Source organism: Capricornis sumatraensis, chromosome 16 (genome assembly GCF_032405125.1).
Source record: "Capricornis sumatraensis isolate serow.1 chromosome 16, serow.2, whole genome shotgun sequence".
Taxonomy (NCBI): domain Eukaryota; kingdom Metazoa; phylum Chordata; class Mammalia; order Artiodactyla; family Bovidae; genus Capricornis; species Capricornis sumatraensis.
The window spans coordinates 11,007,656-11,031,701 of record NC_091084.1 but is presented as its reverse complement, the minus strand read 5'-3'; the positions used below and the strand labels follow the sequence as shown (position 1 = coordinate 11,031,701).

The window sequence follows — 24,046 nt, the reverse complement described above, 5'->3', positions numbered from 1 at the left end:
CTGTGTCCTTACACAGCAGAAAAAGTAAGAGTACTCTCTGAGGTCTCTTTTATAAAGGCACTAACACCATTCATGAGGGCTTCACCCATGCTCATACTCTAATTACCTCCAAAACATACAACCTTCAAATACTATCACATTGGGGATTAGGTTTTAGCATATGAATTTGAGAAGGATACAAATGGAGTCCTTTTGCCTTGGTCATTTCTGTTAATCTTAGATAAAGGAATACCCTTTTCCCTCACCCCCAGGGGAAAGAGAGTCAATGTACGTATGACTGGATAAGAGACATCTTTCAAGAATCAGGATACAAATATGCTATCTAAGTCTGGAATCCACTGTCAAGTTAAATATCACACTCCTTAGTCCTACATGCCTCCTTGGGAAAGGAGTAACACTAATGTGATATACATGATATTTTCTCATCCACTAAGTATTCTTAATATAATCGATATTGTCATCTACTAAATAAATTCATTATAATAAAATTTAATTATGTAATTATGTCCTGTATTTTCTTCCTTTGAGCTGATCATGATTCCCAATCTTCATTTTAACTAAGATAGTAGACTGATCCTATAAATTTGTGACATTTTGTTTATAATACCAAATAATGCAATTTGGATACTTATCATCTTGAGTTCATCAATGAGTCATCAACTCACTTTTTCATCTTTAATCTACGTTACCAAGAAAAACTGTATGTATTTTTCTTAGTACTTAACATTTTTAGAATATATGCTGAAATTAAATACTAAGGTCCTAGAAATGGAACGGTAGAGCCATTTTTGCCTACTTTTAATCTTCAATGCACATTTTTTTTCTTGGGCCACACCTCCCAGTATGCAGGATCTTAGTTCCCCAACCAGGGATCAAACCCATGTCCCCCTGCATGTAGTCCTAACCACTGGACTGCTAGGGAAGTCCCTTCAATGCATTATTGGATGCATTTAATATTTTATTATGATGGAGATAAATATTTTCATCAAGGAATATTTTGTCTAGTATTTTCTTCACTGGGAACAACTAAAATTTCTATTTTAGATAACATGTCCAATTAATTAAGCATGTGAGTTAACACAGCAACTTCTTAAAAAGTATATTAAACTCATATCACCATGAATATAAACCCCATTATATAAAGGTCTAAAACACTTGTAAAAAGAATAAGTATATGTATATTATCTCCTTATTGTGATAAAGTTCTTTTAGCAGATTATCCTCTGGGAAAAAGAAATATTGTTACCAGGAAAATATTTTAGATATCCAAGATTTTATGTCAATAACATTAATCATATCTAATAATTAATATCTCCTAGCTGATACCCAGTTTTCTGTGTTAGAAGATCTTTTTTTAAATTACATCTCATAGAATTTATATGCCATTCTCCTTTGTTTTATAGAGAGGAATGGTTCCTGAGTCTGTTTGTTGGGGGCTGGGGATGCCAGAAGTACCCTATGTGAGCCCATCGAGAAATTTATATAAACCGTAAATGAGACCACATAAACTGCCAATACCTAGTGGGTTTCTGGCTAAGCCACTCAGCATGAATTCACTGTTTGTAAGAACACTCAAGTTATCTTCTTGTGCAGACAATTAATTCCCCAGACCTTTTCAGGGTGCTTACTACATGTACAGCATTCTTCTAAATTCTGAAAAAAAAGCTTTTTGAGTACCTTACACTTTTGAAACATTTACTAAGAGTTCATGTGTGAACATTGTTTCATTCAGTTCCCCTCAAACATGGTGAGAGACAGTGCAGCTATTATTATTCCAATAAAGTACCTTTCCCAAAGTCTCAGGGCTAGGAAGATGCTGAACTGAAGTTAGAATTCAGGTCTTCTCATTGTGAGTACAGTGGTTTTCTATAAGAGAGAAAGATGTGGGATAACATACATCTAAAATGAGCCAGACACTTACCAGAAAACTTACTATAGCCTATGGAGAATGTTGATATCCAGTTCATTGAAGGAGTGAACACCAGTTAAAGAAATATTCCTCTTGGCTAAGAATGCATTATAGTGTCTTTTAACAGATAACATTTATCAACATTTACTGTGTGCCAAACACACTACTATGAGCTTCACTTGCATTATCACATTGAAGCTGTGAGAGAAGCTCTGAGCAATAGAGCAATTTTTCCAAGTTCAAAACTTAATAAGTGGCAGAGCAGGGACTCATGCAATTCTGTGTCATCCCTAAGCCTGTGTATACTCTTTCAGCACCTTTTTCTGCTGTCTTCCTCCATAATTTCTTCCTATTTCTCTTCTAATTTCTGTAAGAGGAGAAAAAGAAGAGGACAAGGAGGTATTGTCAGATACAGAGAAGGAAGGAAGCAAGCCATTCATGTACTCTCTAGCTCACCTGATGAGCACTGGCTGCCCTAGTGCCCAGCTCAGCTCTGGGAATGGCCAGAGGACCTCTGGAGTGACTTCCAAGAATGTCAAGTTCAGAGACAGGAACAGAGTGCTAATGAAGGAAAACTAAACAGTGGCAGAACTCATGAAGAAAGGTTTAAGCAAGAAGGAGGCACTTGAGTTGCAGGCAAAGAAAGGAGAACAAGCTTCTGTAACAGAACAGGCTGAATTATGAGAGGTATTCCTGCATAGGAAGGAATGTGAGGTTAATGTCATAGAAGGACAGAATTCAACATAGGAAGTAGAATCATGCTCTGAGGAGTCTTCTGTTGAAACAAGGAGATTAGACTTTTCCTCAAGGCAGCAAGAGTCAACAGACACTCAGAACAGTGACGCTAACCGTGCTTCCATTTTTAGGAAGTCTCAATTATCAGTCTTATGATGGGTGAGCAGGACACTTAGTCCAAGTGAATGCCAATAAAGAACTGGACTTGAGTGAAAGGATGACATTTCCTGTATTATATCCAAATCATAAATAAAAGTTACAGTGATCTAACAACTGCTCGAATGAACTTGTGTGACCAAAAGATGTAAATGACTTAGAAGTGTCGCTGCTCCCGCAGAGTGAACAGAGCCTCTTTCTTAAAGATCCCCACCTTATTCATCCACTCAATAGATAATTATTGAGCGCCCACTCTGAGGCATGCCCTGTGCTAGGTACACAATGCTTGGAGAGTTGTATTATGGCACTGGTTGCAGGGAAAGTTCTTTTGAAGCACCATGTAGCACAATTTGTTCATAAAGCGAAAGAAAGCAGCAAAGAAAAAGGCAGGGTATAAAGCAAGTGTCAAAAAAAACAAGATAAGACGGAGTAACTCCTAAGAGAGAAAAGTGAAAATGAGCTTTAAGCTTAAGAAAGCAAACATCTGCTCTAAGTAGCCATTTCATTAAAAGTGCACTAAACTGTGGAAGTTCTCTCCCAGGAACTACATACTGTAGGTTGAGATTAAGTATAATAGGCTCCCACGTGAATTCTTCTCATTACTTCTCATGAAAATCAGTAAATCTCCTGAAAGGGTAATTTAGGTTTAGTGTTCACCATTCATTTTTCTTTTAATCTTCTCTGTTTAGAATTGTATAAATATAATTCAGAAATAATCCAAAAGAGGGGGAATAGGCCCCATGAGTTGAAATGAGGCAATTTCAACTCCTCACATAGCCTTAGCATTAATACATAAGTAATGGGCTGTAGACCTTTTATTCTTGATAGATGGTGATGGAGCTTCAGCCAGTTTCTAGAGTACTGCATGCTGTTAATTGCAGGAACCAAATAAAGGACAGGATAAGAAAGATAATCTGTACTGTACTTCACTCTCCTGGATTCTTTGGACCTCTTTGTAATTTTCAGTGCAGTCTCTTCTTAACCCCATTAAACTTTTCTTTCACTATAATTTAACAAAAGGACAAAGGTTTCAAGACTTTTGTCCAAGACAAAAAGAAATCAATTATTTGGGAAGAAAAATATCTGGAAAATATAACTTAATCACAGAAATGTGATTTTTATGGAATAATTTTGTCAAAAATAGCCTGAACAACGACTTATGATCATTACTTTTTCTACTGTTAAACTACCACCAATCAGTTTGTGAAACTGAAAAACAAGCAAGTAAAAAAAAATAAAAAACTCCACGTGCAGTCTTTCAGAAGTGTTACTTCTGAGAAGAATTGTCCTCTATTCTTTTCTGGACCTCTCCTTGGCTTTTCCATTAAACATAGACTCTATTCTAGGTCCATGGTATGCACATTTATTCTTGACTAATTTAACTGAGTACCCTATTAGGAGAGCATCTTAGAAATCCATGGGGAAAAGGATATTTCACACCTAAGATGGATCCATGCTATATAAAGTGGTAAAAATATTTAAACTGTTTTAACAGAATTATAGGGCTTTCCAGGTGGTGCTTATGGTAAAGAACTTACCTGCCAATGCAGATAGATGGAAGAGACACAGGTTCAATCTCTGGGTTGGGTGGATCCCCCTGGAGGGGTTGCACAGCAACCCATCCAGTATTCTTGCCTGGAGAATCCCATGGCCAGAGGAGCCTGGTAGGCAATGGTCCCTAGAGTCACAAAGAGTCAGATAGGATGAAAGCAATTTAGCATGCACAAACAGTGTTATATTATGCAGATGTGAGACTAAGCTATGGCTTATGATGTTTACAGTTTGCTTTTGTTTCCCCAAGAGAAATCAAAGGTTTTACTAAGTGAAAATTTCCTTTTCAGATTTTAAAGAAATGAGCATTAGTCTGGTACACATGAGAAAATGAAATTTTAATAACAATTTTATCTAAGGAAAAGAATAGTGGAGGACATTCAGTGGACAAATATCACATTCCTTGCAATAATTATTGTGACATTTTAATGCAGTCTCACTAAGAAGCATTCCCTTGTAAATGACTGAACCAGACCATGTATTAACAATTATTTCATTAGACAAAACTTCAATACACTTAGAAGCTCCTATCGTAAGACTAATGGGAAAGGGGAAAAAAAAAAAAAAACCAGAAATGAAATACTGAAAAGAAATGTCCTAAAACATAATATACAGTTAATTGATTGATTTAAAGAAATACACATTTGAGAGGTTAAAAACTTCCAATAACTTCTCACCCTGTTATGAATGCTAAGACAAAAAAAAAAAAAAATCCAACAGATTTTCAGAAATTCCTCTCACTTTCATGAATTTTATATAGTCCATTAGTTTATTTCAAAATGGAGGTAAACAATTAAATTCATAAATACTCATTAGGACGCTGCCTTCTAAGGACAAACAAATCATTTTTTAAGATAATTCACCCATTCCATCAACAAATTAAAGATATCTAATCAGGGGTGCTTCTCCATGTCTTGCATTAGTCACTCTTTCAAGTGCCCATGAAAGAGGAGTGTTGAGTTTTTTGAAGATGTCATTTCAAGCTGCATGCATGTACTCTCTTTCCAGGGAATTGTTTTTAATTGCAACATGGAAAGTGAAGAGCATATTGGAGTTTTGCTATGTCATTCTCTGAAAAGAATACCTCATGAATTGTAAATACCAGATCTTCATGAAAACGGGAAATCCATCTTTCCTGTTAAAGTAAATGAAAGACAAGATTAAGTAATGAAAGATTATACCAGACATCCTAAAGTGTAGGATAATCACTGATCCCATGAACTAGTACAATGAAAACTTAATCTCCTTGGTACTTATTGATCTCCTTGATACAACTGTTCTTCAACTATGTTCTAATCATTGTGCTCCCAACAAGGATCAGGTGTTTTGTGTCTTCTTCATGTTTTTTAATTGCTTTGATTAACAGAGATTCAGGCTGACCCTACTCCTGATGGTGGTGGTTGTGGAAGGAATAAATCCATCTCTCTTGAATGAACACATATGGCTTGAGACCAGCACTCTTGCACCTAAGCACCACTTCATTCTGTTGCCTACAAAAGAAGCCATTCAATAAAGCTGTGCAAGATAATCTTTTAACTACTGTTGCCTCATAATTCCAAGAGTTGTTATTCCTTTCAATACTGCTTTCTTGCCACAAAAATAAGCCTGTCTCTGAATAGCAAAGCAATAATTTTTGTGCACTATTTTTCCTAAACTTTTAAAGATATGAATTTGTTTGTAAATATTTCTTAAATATTGTATCTGCTAAATCATTATATGCAATATTAAATGTTCGAATGTGGTATTAGCAATTGTTGAAAACATAGCTTCCATGTGTTCCTTGAAGTGGGGCATATTTGACTTCTGAAATGTCGTCAGATAAATTGTAAGGCCAAAAAATGGGCCCTTTGACTGAATATGCAAAGTTCCCCTTAAACCACCTTGAACTAGGCAGATTTGCAACATTTTAAACTGGCACTTCATCCCTCTTTCAGCAAGCATCCTCTGCAGATTTAATGATCAGGAACATCCTTCTGATGCATGCTGGGAGATATGGCTGCAGGGTACAGACCACAGCAGACAGTGTGTCAGATGAGGCAGAACTTCTTGTTAGGGGTGAGTATGCTAATAGTGCAGTCTGAAGACATGATCACCATAAATTATCATACAAAGAAATTGAAATGCATGGGCTTTGAGCACATCAATACTGTGCATTTTACTTTCAATTTTACAATATATGTTATTCTTGCTTAACCTTTTGCCTTTGAAACGATTATATGGTAACTTGCTCCTTAGAAACAGACAAAACCTACAGATCCAACTTCAGGTTCCCAAACACCTTTAGTACTAGGTGGTTACTAGGTGTTTACCCAACTTAATGCCAAAATGATATTTGCAACAGTTGAGTCACAAAGACACTTGAACAGTAGAGAAATAAAAATTTTGTGTATATGTATGTGGTTTTCCAAATGTAAAGCTACTGGAATCCCTAGGCATTTTTTTTCCCTCCACTAACTTCTAAATTCTGCTTCCTGAACAGAAAAACTGCATGCCTAATATAGTGACATTTGCAATTGTTAAGTGACAAGGATTGTTAAAAAGTCTGAAAATGTCAACATACAGTCTCTCTGTGCAAAAATGACAGTTAAGTGGCTTCCAACTATGAGCAAGGCTGCCAAATTCTACAACCCTATAAAGCTATATCTTGTTTGAATTAAGTAAATGCCTACAGCACTAATTTCTTTTAGCACATTATTTGCCAGTTTGGGAAATGCCGCTCTAAGCATGCATTTTCTCTTTTTCTTTCTTCCTTTCTTTCTTTTTCTCTCTCTTTTTCCCTTTCTTTCTCTGCCTCCTTCATTTCTTTCTCTCTGCCCTTTTTCTCTTTTTCCCCCTTTTTTCTTTCTTTTCTTTTTTGTTTTTTATGGAGATACAATATATCTGCATAAAAATTAAAAAAATCATATTTGTATAGGTATACAGCTCAAAGAAAAAAATCATAAAGTAATCATACCAAGAAATTGCTATTTAAGACAAGAACTAGAACATTACCAGAATCCCACCCCTCCCTTTTTAATCTCAAAAAAATCAAATTTGACTGGTGTGACTACTGCATGCTAAGACCCCTTGCATGATCTCAGCAAAGAAAAATTACACAATCTGTAACAAAAATTTATATCTTACATTAACTTGTTTTACTCACTTGGAGTGTTTTCCAATCATAATTTTCAATAATTCATTAACATTATAAAAATCTTGAGCAGGAAATACAAGGCCTATGTAAGCTTCATCATCTGTTTTAGTTGTATATGTCACCCAAGGTTTATTGATTTGGGGTAGTGCACCTACATCTACTATTGGTCCAAGTAAAACATTGGTTTGAAACAGATGTGTATCTGGGTGAGTGACAGCATGCTCATTTTTTGCGTGTGTTTGTTTCTATTCTGAAGGTTATTTGAATTTGTCTCCAAGTTTATAACAAGAATGTGTATCTGTATTACTCTATTACAAAACATCAACTTTTTAAAGTGCTCATCCTCTCATGATATTTAATTTAGCTAAAATTTTTCCTTTATGCCTTGCAAGTTACAATGCTTATGGAATGGCAGACCACACACTGCAGTCAATTTTATAGAAAATAGCTTTCTTCTCTCACTACAGTCTGTTTTAGATTATGTGTATTTATTGTGTAGCACTTGGCTAGTAATTTACAATGATGCTCCTAAAATTGGAGCTTTCTAAATGAATAACACAATTTAAAGGCTGATAACAAGAAGCCAGATATTTTTACAGGGCTGTGAGGGGCATATTTAAGTGGCAAAGTAACATTCTGCTTTGTAAGTAAAATTAAACTCAACAGCGTTTAGAATATAATTCAGACTCGGCTTTTTTGTGTTCTGTTCTTTTAGCCTTTGGCTTTTTGCCTAGGAGATGATAAAATGCAGAAATTTGGAATTGCACTCAATAGCAATTTCAAACAGGTTGCTATTGTCTGAATATTCATGCAACATTCAACTCAAACTTTCATTTGAAGTGAGTTGTTTTAAGTCACCAATTTTCTATTATATACTTGTATTATTTTTCTAAAACTAGTAAAAATAGTTTGCCTCTTCTGCCTGGTTGGTCTCAGACAGATTTAAAAGTTGAAGTATAGGTTCTGGTTTTTTCTTCTTTTTTTTTTTCTTTCTGAAGCTTCCTGGTCATTGAAGGAACTCAGATGCTTGAATATTGCAGCTCTTAATGTTGTAAAATGAAACTCAAAATTAGTTTTGCCCTGTCTTCTTCTTTCTCCCATTCCTCCAACCATTGGTTTGTAAACTTAGGGCATTCTAATAGTTCAGGCAACAGGACCAAAGCTGAGCTTTCTAGATGAAGGTTTTCTATTGATGGTTACAGTTTTAGCAGCAGAATCCTTAAAGCACACTTAAGAGTGTCATAAAATGAGAATGGTAAAGACAATTTCACCATACTTCATATAGGATACCTTCATTGTATTGCTCAGACAATGTGAAACATTCTTAGCTAACAAGGAATATGTTTTCATAACTCTGTAATTCTATTTCCATGGAAATTTAGGGGACTAAAGTATATATTCTCCTAGATAACCTGGGAGATAGTCTCCTTTCCCATTAGAGAAAGTCTATGAAATTCTTTTGCACATCTTACCAAACCCTGAAATTCTTCACTTGGCCCTACATGCACACTAGATTGGGGCTCAGGTGTGTGGCCCTAAGACCTCATCAATGCTTGTTTAGAATCTGAGCTTCCCCAACTAGAGCTGCTCTCTGTTTCTCTTCTCACTCACTGCTTGAAAGCTATTTTTCCCCCAAATGCTTGTTTCCACTGTTGCTTTATTTTGCTTGTGAATGTCAGTGCTATTATTCACCTCTATTCCACCATTATTATCATCCTCCAAAAATTGAATTTTCCCATAAATAATCATCTGAAGCATAAAATTGCTTGCTCTCATATACTTAATATTCAGTGAACCAGCCTTATAACAGCACCATGCATAATTTGGAGACCCATAATAGAAGTAATGAACTTAAAGTAAGTTATTTTGCCAGAATATAAAAAGAAATTAAAGCCACACCTGGACATCTGTGCACAATTTAAGTCACTTATTCAAGTGTGATATAGCAACAAGAGAGAAAGTAAATCTAGACAATGCTACAGGGAACCTCTTTAAAGATGGATAAAACTGTATTATATTCTCCATGGTAAAGGAGATAGACCATTAAGGGATAACCTCACTGACGGGAATACACAGTTTATAAAGAACTGATACTCCCAAGCATTATGCTGCTGCTGCTGCTGCTGCTGCTGCTGCTAAGTCACTTCAGTTATGCCCACCTCTGTGCGACCCCATAGACGACAGCCCACCAGGCTCTGCCATCCCTGGGATTCTCCAGGCAAGAACACTGGAGTGGGTTGCCATTTCCTTCTGCAATGCATGAAAGTGAAAGTGAAGTCACTCAGTCGGGTCTGACTCTTTGCGACCCCATGGACTGCAGCCTACCAGGCTCCTCCATCCATGGGATTTTCCAGACAAGAGTACTGGAGTGGGTTGCCATTGCCTTCTTTCCCAAACATTATGAGAGGTGACCAAACACAACAGAGAAAGAATATTAGTTTTTTTGTTATTTTATTTTACAAACTAACTGTCAAAAATATGTTTCCCAAAGAGAATATAAGGGTAAGAAACTATCACAGTTTAAAGAATAAAATGTGTTTAGCTAAACTAACTGGGAGCCCGAGCCTGAGCTCTGTCTATTCTGCCCACAGGCAGAGGAAACAATAAAAAAATGCACTTCTTCATGCAAATTTCTATTCAGATTGATCTGTTATTAATGCAAAACAGTAGATCAAGAAACTCTTGGCATAGTCAAAGACAATCCACAATCTCTTGGTTCTTTCTGAATGCACTGCCTGTATACCCTCTTTTCCCCAAACTTGGATGACAAATTTTATTCCATGAATTACAGTTTACAAGATGAATATGACTTGTATTAAACTGAATTTGAGAAGAAAGAATCTACTTCAGGACACAATTTATTGAGAAAAATCTGACTGCTTTTAACTATTCATTCCTTCTTCCCTCTGTCACTTCTGTTTCAATCTGAAGTTCAGAATGTCTTTCAATCTTATTTGCTTCAAACATCTCATCAGTTCAATTCCATTTATTCTTTCCAATATTTTTCCTTGAATATTTTACTTTTAGTCTCTGCTGATCAACCTTGTCACTTTTTATTTGAAAACAGAAGCTATTAAGAATTTGTTGTGCCAATTAAATAAGTCACAGACATTTGTTGATAATTTGCTGTTTATTTATTCACTCACCCATTCATCTGGCACCTGCTCTGTAGCAAGCCCTGCTATGGAATAGAAACAGATGTAGATGCCAAGATCTCAGCCCTCTCTGTGAGACCAAGTGGCTCTCTATCCTCTCGTCCACTAGTGTGAGAACCACCTTTGGGAATGGGGTGAGAAACACCAGTGAAGGAAGCTCCTCAGATAACCTATATCTTTCAGGGGAAATAATGAAATGCTATGAAAATCCATAGGCATAGCTATAGGACTGACTTCATAAATTGTGAGTCCTGGTGCAAATAGAAACTGCAGAGTCTTTCATGCAAAGTTTGACAAGAATCTTAAGACAGTGACAGCAGAACATTAATCCAAGTATAGGGACCTTCTAAGTCAGGGACCCTGTGTGACTGCACAAGTAATACACCATGAAGTCAGCCAGGCACAGCATTAAATTTTGTGTGAAGCTACAGGAACAAAAGGACTTCAGCAAAGGGCAGGGTCAGTTACAACAAAGTTGTTTTAATGTGTTTGCTCATCTATAAAAATAGCATATTAAAGCCTCTTCAGAGGTTTCATCAGCTTTTTATATAAAAGATCATTTTTTATTATTCTACCTCAAGAGCCTTATGTTTTGAAAGATTTTGGTCATTATGTTGAAGTAATCATTAATTCATATTTCTATTTAAATTTTCACTTAACTCTTTTATCATGAGGTACCAGTGTTACCAAACTAGATAATTTCACTCTAGCCAACAGAAAAAAAAAAAAAAAAAGGATTTACATTTTAGCTAGTTGTGAAGTGTTATCTGTTTTGTTTTCAAATAGTTGCAAATAATCTAAAGATACCAGTTACCATCTAATGGAAACCAACTTGGAAACTTTGATTAAATACTCTCCAGATTGTCTCCAAGATATACTTTTCAGTGATCCTCACCAGCAAGAGAGAAAAATTCTCAAGTTTTCTGCCTTTTGTCCCTGGAGATATACAAGTGCATGCTATCACTTTTCCAAATACAAAAGGAAACTCAAGCTCAGTGAAAATCTTGAACATATTTCTTATACATGTAAGTTTGAGAATTAAGCAGTATTAATGTGCTCTGTCTTTATATCTCTCAAAGCACTACCCTTTTGAAATGTGTAGGTTCCAAATTGATATAAATGCATTTTACTATCTGACCACTACTAAACTTTCAAGCTTTAAAATGCACAAGTGTTTGGCCCAACTATCCAGAGTTTGCACAGTTTTCCTTTTCCACCACTAATCTAATATGAAATGACAGGTTTGAAGTTTGCACAAGCCTTCATATGGTGGAGTAATGTCTTGGAATCAAAAGAGTCTCCAGGGAAAAAGAACAGGAGCTATAAATCACAAAAAACAAAGCTGGGTTTGATGATGTACTAGTATTTGAGGCTCAAAAGAACAATAACAAATGCTTTAAGTGTAATTTTAATGTTAATACTAAACAAATTTGCCAATAATTTCTACTTTAGAGCAGAATAGAAATTATTCAGTTAATATATTGGTTTTTCCAATATTTAAAAAAGCTTTAAAATTGAGATATAAAATAAAATGTCCTTACCTAGAAGAAAATCTAATCTCACTCACTGCAAAGTCTTATTGGAATATCCTGTATAGCATTGTGGGAATTTTAGGTCACTACTGTCAATAGTGTTGGGTAAGGCTTTTAAAGTAATTAATGGATACAAATCACCTTGCTTAGACATTTTCTACATTAACTAGTTTGATTGACACCTATACAATTTCTCTTACAGGCTGAATAGCAGCTTAGTTTTTTTTCTCTTGTACTTTTCATGTGGTTGCTTGCTAATCTGTGGGAACTCTAACAACTGACTAAAAAGTAACTTTTTTGACTGTGGATTTTCTGTGCAACATTTAGTTTGGTTCACTGAAATGATAGTTGACTGAAATGATTTGATCAAATGACCAAATCCTTGCCACAGTTATACATAAAATGTACAAATAACTTGTCACTGTATATAGACAACCATTTGATGGAGACTAAATTTCTTATACTTAGCCACTCAACAAATATTGAGTGCCTGCTGGAAGCCAAGTTCTCTTTTAGGAACTGGTATTTCCATCAACTGACCTAGACTTTCTGGGGAGCATTTTGTTATTTTGAAACAAGTACATTGACTTCACTCTTCAATTTTAAGAAAAATCTAATCAAATAGGTTTTATATCATACATATTTCTGAATCACAAATTGAAAGGTAATCACAATTCACTGTGTATTTTGCTCCACAAATCTTGCATTTTTTTATGCTTCCATCCTATTATAAAAATGACATTTACTATTACTTCTCACTTATGTAAACTGGGGTTATGTTTTACATGCTGATTTTATTTATTGTTTAGTGAGTACCTACTATATGCCAAGACAGTTCTAGTGTGCAAGAAGGATAAGTGGTGAAACGGGATTGGTTATAAGTGCCTTCTCATGTCATGGGAAAGAACTTCCCTTTTATGCCACAGATTATAGTTAGCCATTAAAGGACCAAAACTGGAAAAGCGTATAATTAGATATGCACTTCAAGAGGATCATTATGACAAAGCAGGGGATGTTTTAGAGGAGCATGAGACCAAGTAGGAGACCATGGCAATAATTCTGATAAGAAATAAGAAGGGTCTGATAAAAGGCAATGGTAATTGAGATGGAAAGAAACACACATACTAAACAGCTAGGAAGGAGACAAGATCTACAGAACTTGGTGGCTCACCTTATGCAAAAATAAGAATAGGAGGCCAAGATAAATCCCAGTGCTAATGCTGGGGCCACTCAGTTAACTAGTGGTCAAGGGGAGGGAAGACATACAGTCTGCTTACACCAAGGCAGTTCCAGGTTAAACTCGGAGAGCCAGCATAATTATTGATGAAGTCCTTTCTCTCAAAATTGTCCAGGTTTAGATGATAAATTAAGTGGCCATCCTAGTGAAGAATGATCATGTTTTTCAATTTATCTGGAAGATAAGGAGATAGGTGAATTGGGGGGTGAAGGAAGAGCAGTTAACATAAGGCTCTCCAAAGAGAAATACCCAGTAAGTAAATAGATTTGTGGCTACGGAGATCAGGAGAGAATAGGGTTGAGCTGAGATGTAGATTTCAGCATGATGAGATGAAAATGAAATTGCAAAGACAGCATGTGAAGAATGAGAAGAGGAAGAAGCTCAAGATAGAAACTTCAGAAACACTGACGTTGAGGAAGAGGAGGAAGCTACAAGAAGATTGGCAAGTAGCTGCCAGACAGAGCAACTAAGTGGACGATCGAAAAAACCAAATCTTAGGGACAGGAAAAGGGAATTTCAGGAAGGAGAAAATAGGCTTCAGTGTCAAATGCAAGTAAATAAAAAACAAATAGATACCACTGGTTTGAGCAGTTTTAAATAATTGATGACCTTTGCAAGGGCAAATTCAGTGTAATAATGAAATCGGAGTAGGTGGAGAGAGGTAAGTGATAATGTATGCAAAGCTGTGCTGTATCTTAAGGAAAGTGTAGGGTTTGAAGTCAGACAGAAAGCGTCTGCCCACAATACGGGAGACCTGGGTTTGATCCCTGGGTAGTGAAGATTCCCTGGAGAAGGAAATGGCAACCCACTCCAGTTCTCTTGCCTGGAAAATCCCATGGACGGAGGAACCTGATAGGCTATAGTCCATGGGGTCGCAAAGAGTCGGACACGACAGAACAACTTCACTTCAACCTTCAAGCTCTTACTAGGTGTGTGACTTTGAGCAGGTTGCTCAACTTTAGCCCTTCTCATTCTTCTCCCATTCATTCAGTAGCTATTCACCAAACATTTATAGGGTGCATAATACGTGGCAGAGGGCTTCCCAGGTGGCACAAGTTTCAAAAACCCACCTGCCAGTGCAGGAGACACAGAAGACCAGGTTCAATCCCTGGGTCAGAAAGATCCCCTGGAGGTGGATGTCAGCCCACTCCAGTATTCTTGCCTGGGAGAATCCCACGGACAGAGGAGCAACAGTCCATAGGGTCACAAAGAACTGGACAGGACTGAAGTGACTTTGCATGTATGTACAATATGTAGCAGGCACTGTGTTACAGCTAATCACAAGCAACTTATGCCCTCAACATGAAGGAACAGTCTTTATAATATAATACAAAGAGTATGATTACAGATATACGAGCAGCACATTTTGCTTTCTGATCATAAGCTCTATTGATAAGTTAAGTTCTTCCTATATGCCAAGAACTGTGCTAAAGTATCTCTATGAATTATTTCATTTTATATATCTAGAATGTCCTATAAAAAAAATATGAGAAGGTTACTATTTTTAGTTCCAATTTGCAGATAAGGAAACTAGCCTCAGAGACAAATACCCTCAGGAATAGTAAGCATCAATCAATAACAGACCTCTTTCTACATAATCTCTCCTTGTTCTCTCATTTTAAAGTTTCTTCCAATTTCCCCAATTATTAAGAAAGGAAAAAATTGCCAATTGCCTTAAAAATGCCTGACCTTCCACCCACTTGTGGTCGCTATTTTTTCAAAACTTTGATGTTCATTGTTTCTCATCTATATATGGGTGAATTATGTTAAGAGCCTTGAGACAAAACAATGCAAAACAAACAAACAAAAATGGTCTGATATTCAAAAGGATGTCCTTAAGGTCACCAATATTGCTTAGCTGAAATATTGGAAGTACATTTTATATGTCTGTTCATTTGTTTGAATTGTTTGGAAATGTCATCTTACTTAGTTTTCATATACTTTATGTAGACACGGCCTAAACCAACAACCAGTTGGTTTAGGAAACCTAACCTTTTGAACCTAAACTTTCTGAAACATAACCTTTTTATTTCCCTGAATGTATTGTTTTCTATGAATTTTACATAAATTTTTTAGCATGTCTTTTGAGTATTGGGTAGTAATTTGTTTTCAGGGGAAGCCCAGAATAGTTTTGCAGGGCATATACATTATTACATGGCCCTTTTTTGATATCCACATGTGGAATCCAAGTTCCAAGCAAAAATTCTGCTGAATGTCAACACAATGACTTGTCACATCCCCAAGGAAGTTAATACGAAATTGGTAAGTTCACTTCAGTTTCCACCCCCAAATCTTGTTTTATTTCAATTTATATTCCAGAATACTCAATTCTTAATTATTTTCTTGATTTTGTGTAACACAATACCACATATAGCCTGGACCCTGAATGATTCTCCATTAATCCACACAAAATCCATGCAGCCTGAACGGAGGGCTAACACTGATTGGAAGAAACTTTTACTGCAAATTGGATTTTGTCCTCCCAAACACCTGGCAAAGGTAATGTCTCCATTTCACTACTCCTTAATTTGGACTTACAAAGGCAATTAGCTCTCTAATGAGTTAGAGCAAGTGAGGTGAAATAGTAGAGACAAAATTGAACACCAGATGATGAGGGAAAAAAAAGAAAAAATAATAAGTCACTCATTCTTGATAACAAATCTTTCAAAATTGATATTTATTTTTATTTTTTCTAAACTAAATTATGTAAAATATGTTGCTTAGTACTTACAGAGAAAATCTAACTTAATACATTATATGTAAGGATTGGCAGTCATGAGTACATGGGTTCCTATGTTATCGATTGAGTCCATCAGTAGATTTTGCCTTTGGAAATTTGCAAATCATTGGTGAGGTACCTAAAAAACTGAGAAGGAAAGGAAAAACTAGTTCCTACTTTTACAAAAAAAAAAAAAAAAAAGGCAGTTTATTAAACCAGAGAATTACCTCTACAAAAATCAAAGTGGTCAAGTATTGAAAAGTTGAGACATCAAAATGACAGCTGCAAGGTTAATTACTGCTGTGAGAAAATAAAACTGCATAAATTCAAAATGTGCAAAAAGTAGTGGGAAAAGATCCACAGATCTTTTTTCGAAAGATCTTTGGGCAACTGTTCACTTAATGCTGCACTAGTTTATAGCTGGTGCACTGTAAACGTTTGCTGAATCTCAATAGCCCAACTTAAAGATGACTCATGTTTAAAAAGGCTGTGATAGAAGCCAGGTTACCCACCCCATACATTGTAGCATTCTAAAAACAACCCCAGGCCAGGATTTAGATCTAACTCTTCGTCTCCTGGATAACTGGAGGCAAGTCATTTTACCTCTTCCAGATTCTTCATTTGTAAAATGGGGACATTATATCCAATTTGCAGATTTAATAGGAAAATGAATTGAGATTCCAAGTGGTGGAATGCTTTTCAGAAAATGCAAGACACTGTTGTTGATATTCTTCACTAGATGAAGAGCATGTTTCCCTAATCATTAAGATTAGGGAGATGAATCATTGTTCTTCATGGTACCTATAAACAAGAAAATGGTCTACATTTATCCAACAGGCAATGCTATCTGATTATCCACTGATGAAATATCCCATAACTTTATGAGTGTTCTGTCCATCTTGTTCAATTACACTTTGATAAGCATTCTAAAGGTGAGTGGGAGCATTTTGGTTGCTTCTTCTTCCTCAGGGCCAAATTAGCATGTTTTTAAGCCTGGCATAACTGTGTTCTCTGCAGGTTTACGGTCATTAGTATGAACTGTGAAATACCATTAGGACCATCTCGGTATATTCAGTTAACTGGGTCGATGAAACTTTGCCTCACTTTCCAGAAGTGGACTGCTTATATTAGTGTGTTTATTTGCATTGTAGATTCCATTGTAGGGGGCTTCATCTTTGAGCAAACTGCAATAGCTGCCTTAGTGTACAGGAAGTTTCTCATGTGTGAAACAAATACTAAAGAGCTTGAAGTACAGTTACACAAAGTCAGCAAGAGGCTAAGGCTGAATAAAAAAAGTTGAATGCACAAATTATATTTCATTCTAGAAAAGATGTGTAGATGAAGCTATAATAGAGTCCTAAGATTACTGCATTTCTACCAGTGACAGTCATCACTATCTGCCTATCTAAAAGTAACCAGCTTGATAGCATATGAAATGAACCCCCCAAAAATATTATGTTCATTTATATCATAGTCTTTAATATTTTAAGAACATAAATATTTATTATATGAATGTTTACATGGAATTGTGCATACTTTTAGTTGGCAATGAAGCAATGCAAAAATTAAAATTAAAGTAAAAAGCCTTTATAAACACTACCAAGGACACTAAAAGATTTGGAAGTACTTGTGAAATAAGTACTTAGATTTTTTAAATTGAAAACAAATGGTATGAATGGTTTTCAAGTTCCTCAGGAATTATGTCTTAGCTTTTAAAACATTCTAGGTCAAAAGTATAGAATTTCAAACAAAACAATATTTTCCTAAATCATATAAGTTAACAAAAATTAATCATCTATACTAAATTGTCAGCTTTCTTGTTTGTCAGTGTTCTAATTTGGTTAATTCTAGTGCACATTAATCACAGAAAAATACAGCATAAAACAAGTTCAGGCAGTTATTGGTTCATATGATTATTTTTTTGTGCCAACTCAAGAAATAGGACTGTTATTAGTAAACTTCATTTGAAATACCTAATCTCTGTTTCAAAGAGATTTTATTACCTGATCTGTGTGTATCAGTAAATCAAATCTCACATATTTGTCTCACAACCTCAGTTCACATAATGTTAAGTCAAGCTAATAAGAAGCATCGATCATACCCACTGAATGAGATAGTCTGCATTGCAGACACTCTCCCCATAATCCATTCATTATATGGAACATCTGTTACAAATTATCCAACCTCCAGGACTGCTCTATTTAAGTGCTTCTGCAAAAGCCCACTGTCTCTATCTCTCCTAATGAATTACATGGTGGCATAGGGATCACGCCAAGTTCACTGTCACCATATGACAATAGTCTTTTTTCAATCTTTGTTGAGCTCTAATGATATATTTCATAGTGATAAATATCTTCTTACAGTTGTAGAACAAGAACAACAACAACGGAAAAAAAACACAGATAAGCAAGTAATCATCAAGAAACCACTAAGACAGTTCTTACTCCATTATATCTCAGCCATTGGCCCAATAAGTTAAGCACTTAGGAAGTAATACTTACACTTTTCTAAGTCCTAAGGGGCCAACTGATTTGCTCAGCTAGTTAAAATATAAAACTAATGACCCCCAGATACAGGTTTGTCAACTTTGTTCCCTTCCATGACTGTGAGGCATGTCCCTAGTCTCAAATAATCTTGTAGAACAAGTTGTTGGTATCAAGGAACATCATGAAAGAAAATCTAAATAAAGTCAACTCTCTGTATCTGTGGATTCTGTATCTGCAGACTCAAACAACAATGGATCAAAAATATTTGGGGGAAATATTTTAGAAAGTTCCAAAAAGCAAAAATTAAATTTGTTGTATAGGTAATTATTTACATAGCATTTACATTGTTTTTACAAGTATTTGGATAGCATTTAGATTTATTACAATTAATCCAGAGATGATTTAAAGTATAAAGGAAGATTGTATAAATTATATGCAAATATTATCCATTTCTATACAAGGGGCTTAAGCATCCCCAGATTTTTGCTGAGGGGGGATCTTGGAACCAATCCCTGGTGGATACTGGAGAACAACTAAATGAGAATAATTGGAAATTTTTGCTTCAGAGAAAAACATATTAAAGAAAATCTACTGCTTTCTTTATAGTTTAGGCCACAGTATTTCCAAGGGTGCAGATGTCTTAAAATGAATGACTTTATAAACATGTGGTCCTAAAGTATATTTGGAGATAATAATTCCAAATTTACTTCATGGTATATTTAGGAAAATATGTCACAGGATAGCTATAAATTATTCATAAATGAATAGTGAGATTGAAAAACTTTAAAGCCCATATAGGCATATGTTATTTTTTGATCTTAATTTACATTACAGAGTTGTAATGAGTCATACACAATAAATCCAATATTGGATTTATAGAAAGATTTGCAGAAGCATGATACCTAGCATATTTTAGCACCCCATATGTTATTTTCCCACAGGATTTCTTCAACTCATCTGTTCTTAGAAATTGTGTAACACTAGCTTACTAAATTAATTTCAGGATAGTGTCTGGGTTGCTTGAGGTTTTAAATAAACAAGTTGATTATTTTTAATTATTCTTGCTAGTTTGCACAATGGACACTCAAATATCTATTTTCCATTTCAGAAAGATCACCTTCGATGGATGGAAAGTAACACTTATATACTGGAATATATTTAGAGTGCACAACTCCAACTTATATAAAACTACATTAAGCATTTATGCCTGCCTAACTACTTGAAATTGTTGCTTAATTTAACTTTCACCTGAAGTTTGTAATAATTGGCCAAGAAGCATTTGTATTTTTCTAAAAAGGAACACAAGAATTCTTTAAATAAACATTTTAAATGTAGTGATGTGTAAAGTCTCACATTAGTAATCAAATGCTTCAGCCAAAAACAGCACAAGCCATTTTGGCTCACAACTCACAAGGAGTCAAAATCCCAGTGACAAGCACATGTTATTCACAAATTATATTAACCAGGATAAATATCATAAAATTCCAATTTTATAAGACTGACATGGTGAAGAGGTGATAAAATTTTTTATTTCCTTTCAATGAAAGTAGAAAAATCACCACAGAGTCCATGAGATTGCAAGAAACATATGTCCAAAGCATCCTTGGAGAATCCACTGGCCACTGTTACTGAAACTGCTACTACTACTACTACTACTACTGACAACTTCTACTAAGCAACAACAGTACAATTAATCAACACTGGAAAACAGATTTACTGAATTATTATTAAAAATTTATAAATTTTTATAAAAAATAATGGCAAAGAAAAATACTAATACATTTTTAATCATTTATATAGATTTTTCCCCAAATCTTTCTATATGTTCTAAAGTCTTCCATTGCATCTTTTTATCTACAATTTTCAATGGCTTCTTTCCTTTGACTCTTATTGTATGAAAAGAAAATTCATTTCCAATGAATTTCCAATACACTCAGTAAAATCCAAATTCATTACCATTGTCTTCAAATCCCTTTATTACCTGGCACTTATTGATATTTCCAACAACATTATCTTCCTCTAAACTCTTCTTTCATTTTGATTAAACCACAGCAGAATTCTTTCTGTTCCACAGATATGCCAAGTGCATAACACTTAGGAATATTTTTATTAATATCTGCCTGGAAAACTCTTGTCCATTTATATGCTGGATAGTTCCTTCCTATCACTGATGCTTTTGAACTGTGGTGTTGGAAAAAGACTCTTGAGAGTCCCCTGGACAGCAAGGAGATAAAACCAATCCCAAAGGAAATCAACCCTGAATATTCATTGGAAGGACTGATGCTGAAGTTGAAGCTCCAATACTTTGGCCACCTGATGAGAAGAACTGACTCATTGGAAAAGACTCTAATGCTGGGAAAGACTGAAGGCAAAACTACAGGGGGTGGCAGGGGATGACATAGTTAGATAACATAATCAACTCAATGGAGATGAATTTGAGCAAACTCCAGGAGATAGTGAAGGACAGGGAAGCTTGGCATGCTGTAGTCCATGGGATCTCAAAGAGTTGGACAGGACTTAGCCAATGAACAACAATATCATTTGATTATCATCTCCACGTCTAATGTCTCCTGCCTTGTCTCCAACCAGTTTTTTTTTTTTTTTAATTTTTTTTTACTTTACAATATACCACTTTATTTTCTCCATTGCATTTAGTACTATCTGAAATCATCTCATTCATTTGTTCATTGTCTGTCTTCTCCCTACAAAGTAAAATGTATAAGGGCAGGTGCATTCTATATCTTATTTACTGCCTAATGCCCAAAGTCTAGTATGTATATTTCCCAATACTGTTAAACAAATTATGAGGTGTATGAATGAATGAATATGTAATCCTTTTCACTAAAAAGAATAATCACATTTTTTAAAAATCACATAAATAAGGAAGAATGTTCAGTATACAGAGTAGTAACTAAGTAAATAATAATCATAGGCATTTAATATTAAATATACTGTCATGGCATATAACATGTCAATAAGCAGAAAAGCAAACCCAGTAAAACTGGAGGAAAAACTGGGAGTAGTGTGGTGGGAAAAGATTTTCAGAAGTTTACTGTGGCTGCAATCACAAGACTATTATTTGAAGTTTGGTGCTCTGATCTCTTTAAGTCCCTCAACAATTTTTTTCATGATTTTCCTTTCACTCTACCCTATTCCTTGCAACATACATTCATACATACACACATTCTTACAGGAAATATTAATCTAAATATTAAAAACTAATTTCAAATAGCCAAGAACAATTCATATGGTAGATTCTGGCAACCCGGAGTACAGATATACTTGAAGATTTTGTGGATTTTGTTCCAAACCACCACAATAAAGTGAATATTACAATAAAAAGTCACACAAATGTTTTGGTTTTCAAGTATATATAAAATTTATGCTTATATAGAAAAAGGTTTTAATAAAATTAACCATTCATTTCTTATTTAAAAAAAAAAAACCTCTTCAGAAAGTGGGCATGGAGAAAATCTACTTCAGCATAACGAAGGCCATATAAACTCACAGCTAAACTTACAGATGATGTTGCTGGCGACGGAATGAAACACTAACACTGCAGAGTGGTTTGAATCTTTATATTTTAACACTTGCTTCTTACAGCTGCTTTTTTTTATATCCCTTGCACAACAACCTACAGGGCAAGCTACCAAGCACTATGATTCAGAGACTATACAGTGCACAGGCGCAGGGCAAGATAACCTTTACCTTGACTTATTTACTGCAGCTAAGACTTTGTTTTGGGGAACTTCCTTATCAACTTAGAATCCGTTTTGTCCCTGGGTCCGTTCCTTTTGAGGAATCAGAGAAACATCCTTGTGTGCAAGAAATATTCTTTTCCCACGGGAACAAACAGGATTCTTAGCTGAACATCTCGTTTGCAAGAATGTTCAGCCCTGGTTGAGAGTCTCATTTGCAAGCACTTCTCAACCTTCCTTATACCTAGTTCCCTACACTGGGCAGAACATCTCATTTGCAAGAATGTTCAGCCCTGGTTGAGAGTGTCATTTGCAAGCACTTCTCAACCTTCTTATACCTTGTTCCCTACAGATGTCACAGTCAACAGCAGAAACCTGAAATTGTTTCCTCTAAGATTAGGAACCACGCAAGGCTATCCACTTTTGCTGCTTTTGTTCAGCTTAGTTTTGGAAGTACTTGCCACAGAACTTGGAGTAGTCAGAGTAGAAAAAGAAATACAAGAAATTGAAATTGGAAAAGATGTAAACATGTCAGTTTGCAGATGACATGATACTATACATAGAAAATCCTAGAGACACTACCAGAAAACTACTAGAGCTCTTCAACTAATTCAGTAATGTTGCAGGATACAAAATTAATACAGAGAAATATGTTGCATTTCTATACACTAACATCTAAAGATCAGAAATAGAAATTAAGGAAGCAATCTCATTTACCATCTCATCAAAAATAAGAAAATACCTAGTAATAAACTTACCTAAGGAGACAAAAGAACTGCACTCAGAAAACTTTAAGATGTTGAAGAAAGAAACTGAAAATGACAACCAGAAAGAATCCCAAGAATAATGTTCTTGGATTGAAAGAATCAATATTGTCAAAATAAATATACTACCCAAGGCAATCTATAGATTCAATGCACTCCTTACCAAATTACCATTGGCATTTTTGACAGAACCAGAACAAAAAGTTTTAAAAAATTATATGGAAACAGAAAGACCATGAGAAGACAAGACAATCTTGAGAAAGGAAAACAGAGCTGGAGGAATAAAACTCCTAGACTTCAGACTATATGGCAAAGTTACAGTTATCAAAACAATTTGGTACTAGTGCAAAAGAGACAGATCAATGGAATAGAATAGAAAGCTCAGAAACGAACCCACTCACCCATGGTCAATTAATCCACCATGAAGGAGGCTAGCCTATACAATGGAAAAAATAAGTTATTCTGGAAAAACTGCATGTAAAAGAATGATTAGGACATTCTCTAAAACCATATACAAAAATAAACTCAAACTTAAATATCTAAATGTAATATACTACAGGTACTACAAACTGCTAGGGGAAAACACAGTCAGAACATTCTTTGACATAAACTGCAGCAATATCTTTTTGGATTCATCTCCTAGAGGAATGGAAATGAAAACAAAAATGATCAAATGGGAACTAAAAACTTAAAGGCTTTTACATGGCAAAGGAAATCATAAGCAAAATGAAATGACAAGCTACATAATAGAGAAAATATTCGCAAATGATCTGGCTGACAAGAGATTTGTTGTTATTGTGGTGGTGGTTTAGTTGCTAAGTCATGTCTAATTCTGTTGCAACCCCATGGACTATAGCCTGTCAGTCTCCTCTAAACATGGGATTTCCCAAGCAAGAATACTGGAGTGGGTTGACATTTTCTTCCTCAGGGGATCTTTCCCATCCCAGGGATCGAATCTGTGTCTCCTTCAT

At 35.3% G+C, this 24,046-nt stretch overlaps 1 protein-coding gene across 1 annotated transcript in view; it reads left to right on the top strand.

Annotated features, from left to right (window-relative positions):
• Positions 1-24,046, top strand: part of CNTN5 (contactin 5) — a 635,147-nt gene that overhangs the window by 473,113 nt on the left and 137,988 nt on the right. Inside the window, exon 13 of the mRNA XM_068988835.1 lies at positions 6,286-6,406. Within this exon, the coding sequence (XP_068844936.1) occupies positions 6,286-6,406 (121 nt within the window). The remainder of the gene's footprint in view (positions 1-6,285; positions 6,407-24,046) is intronic.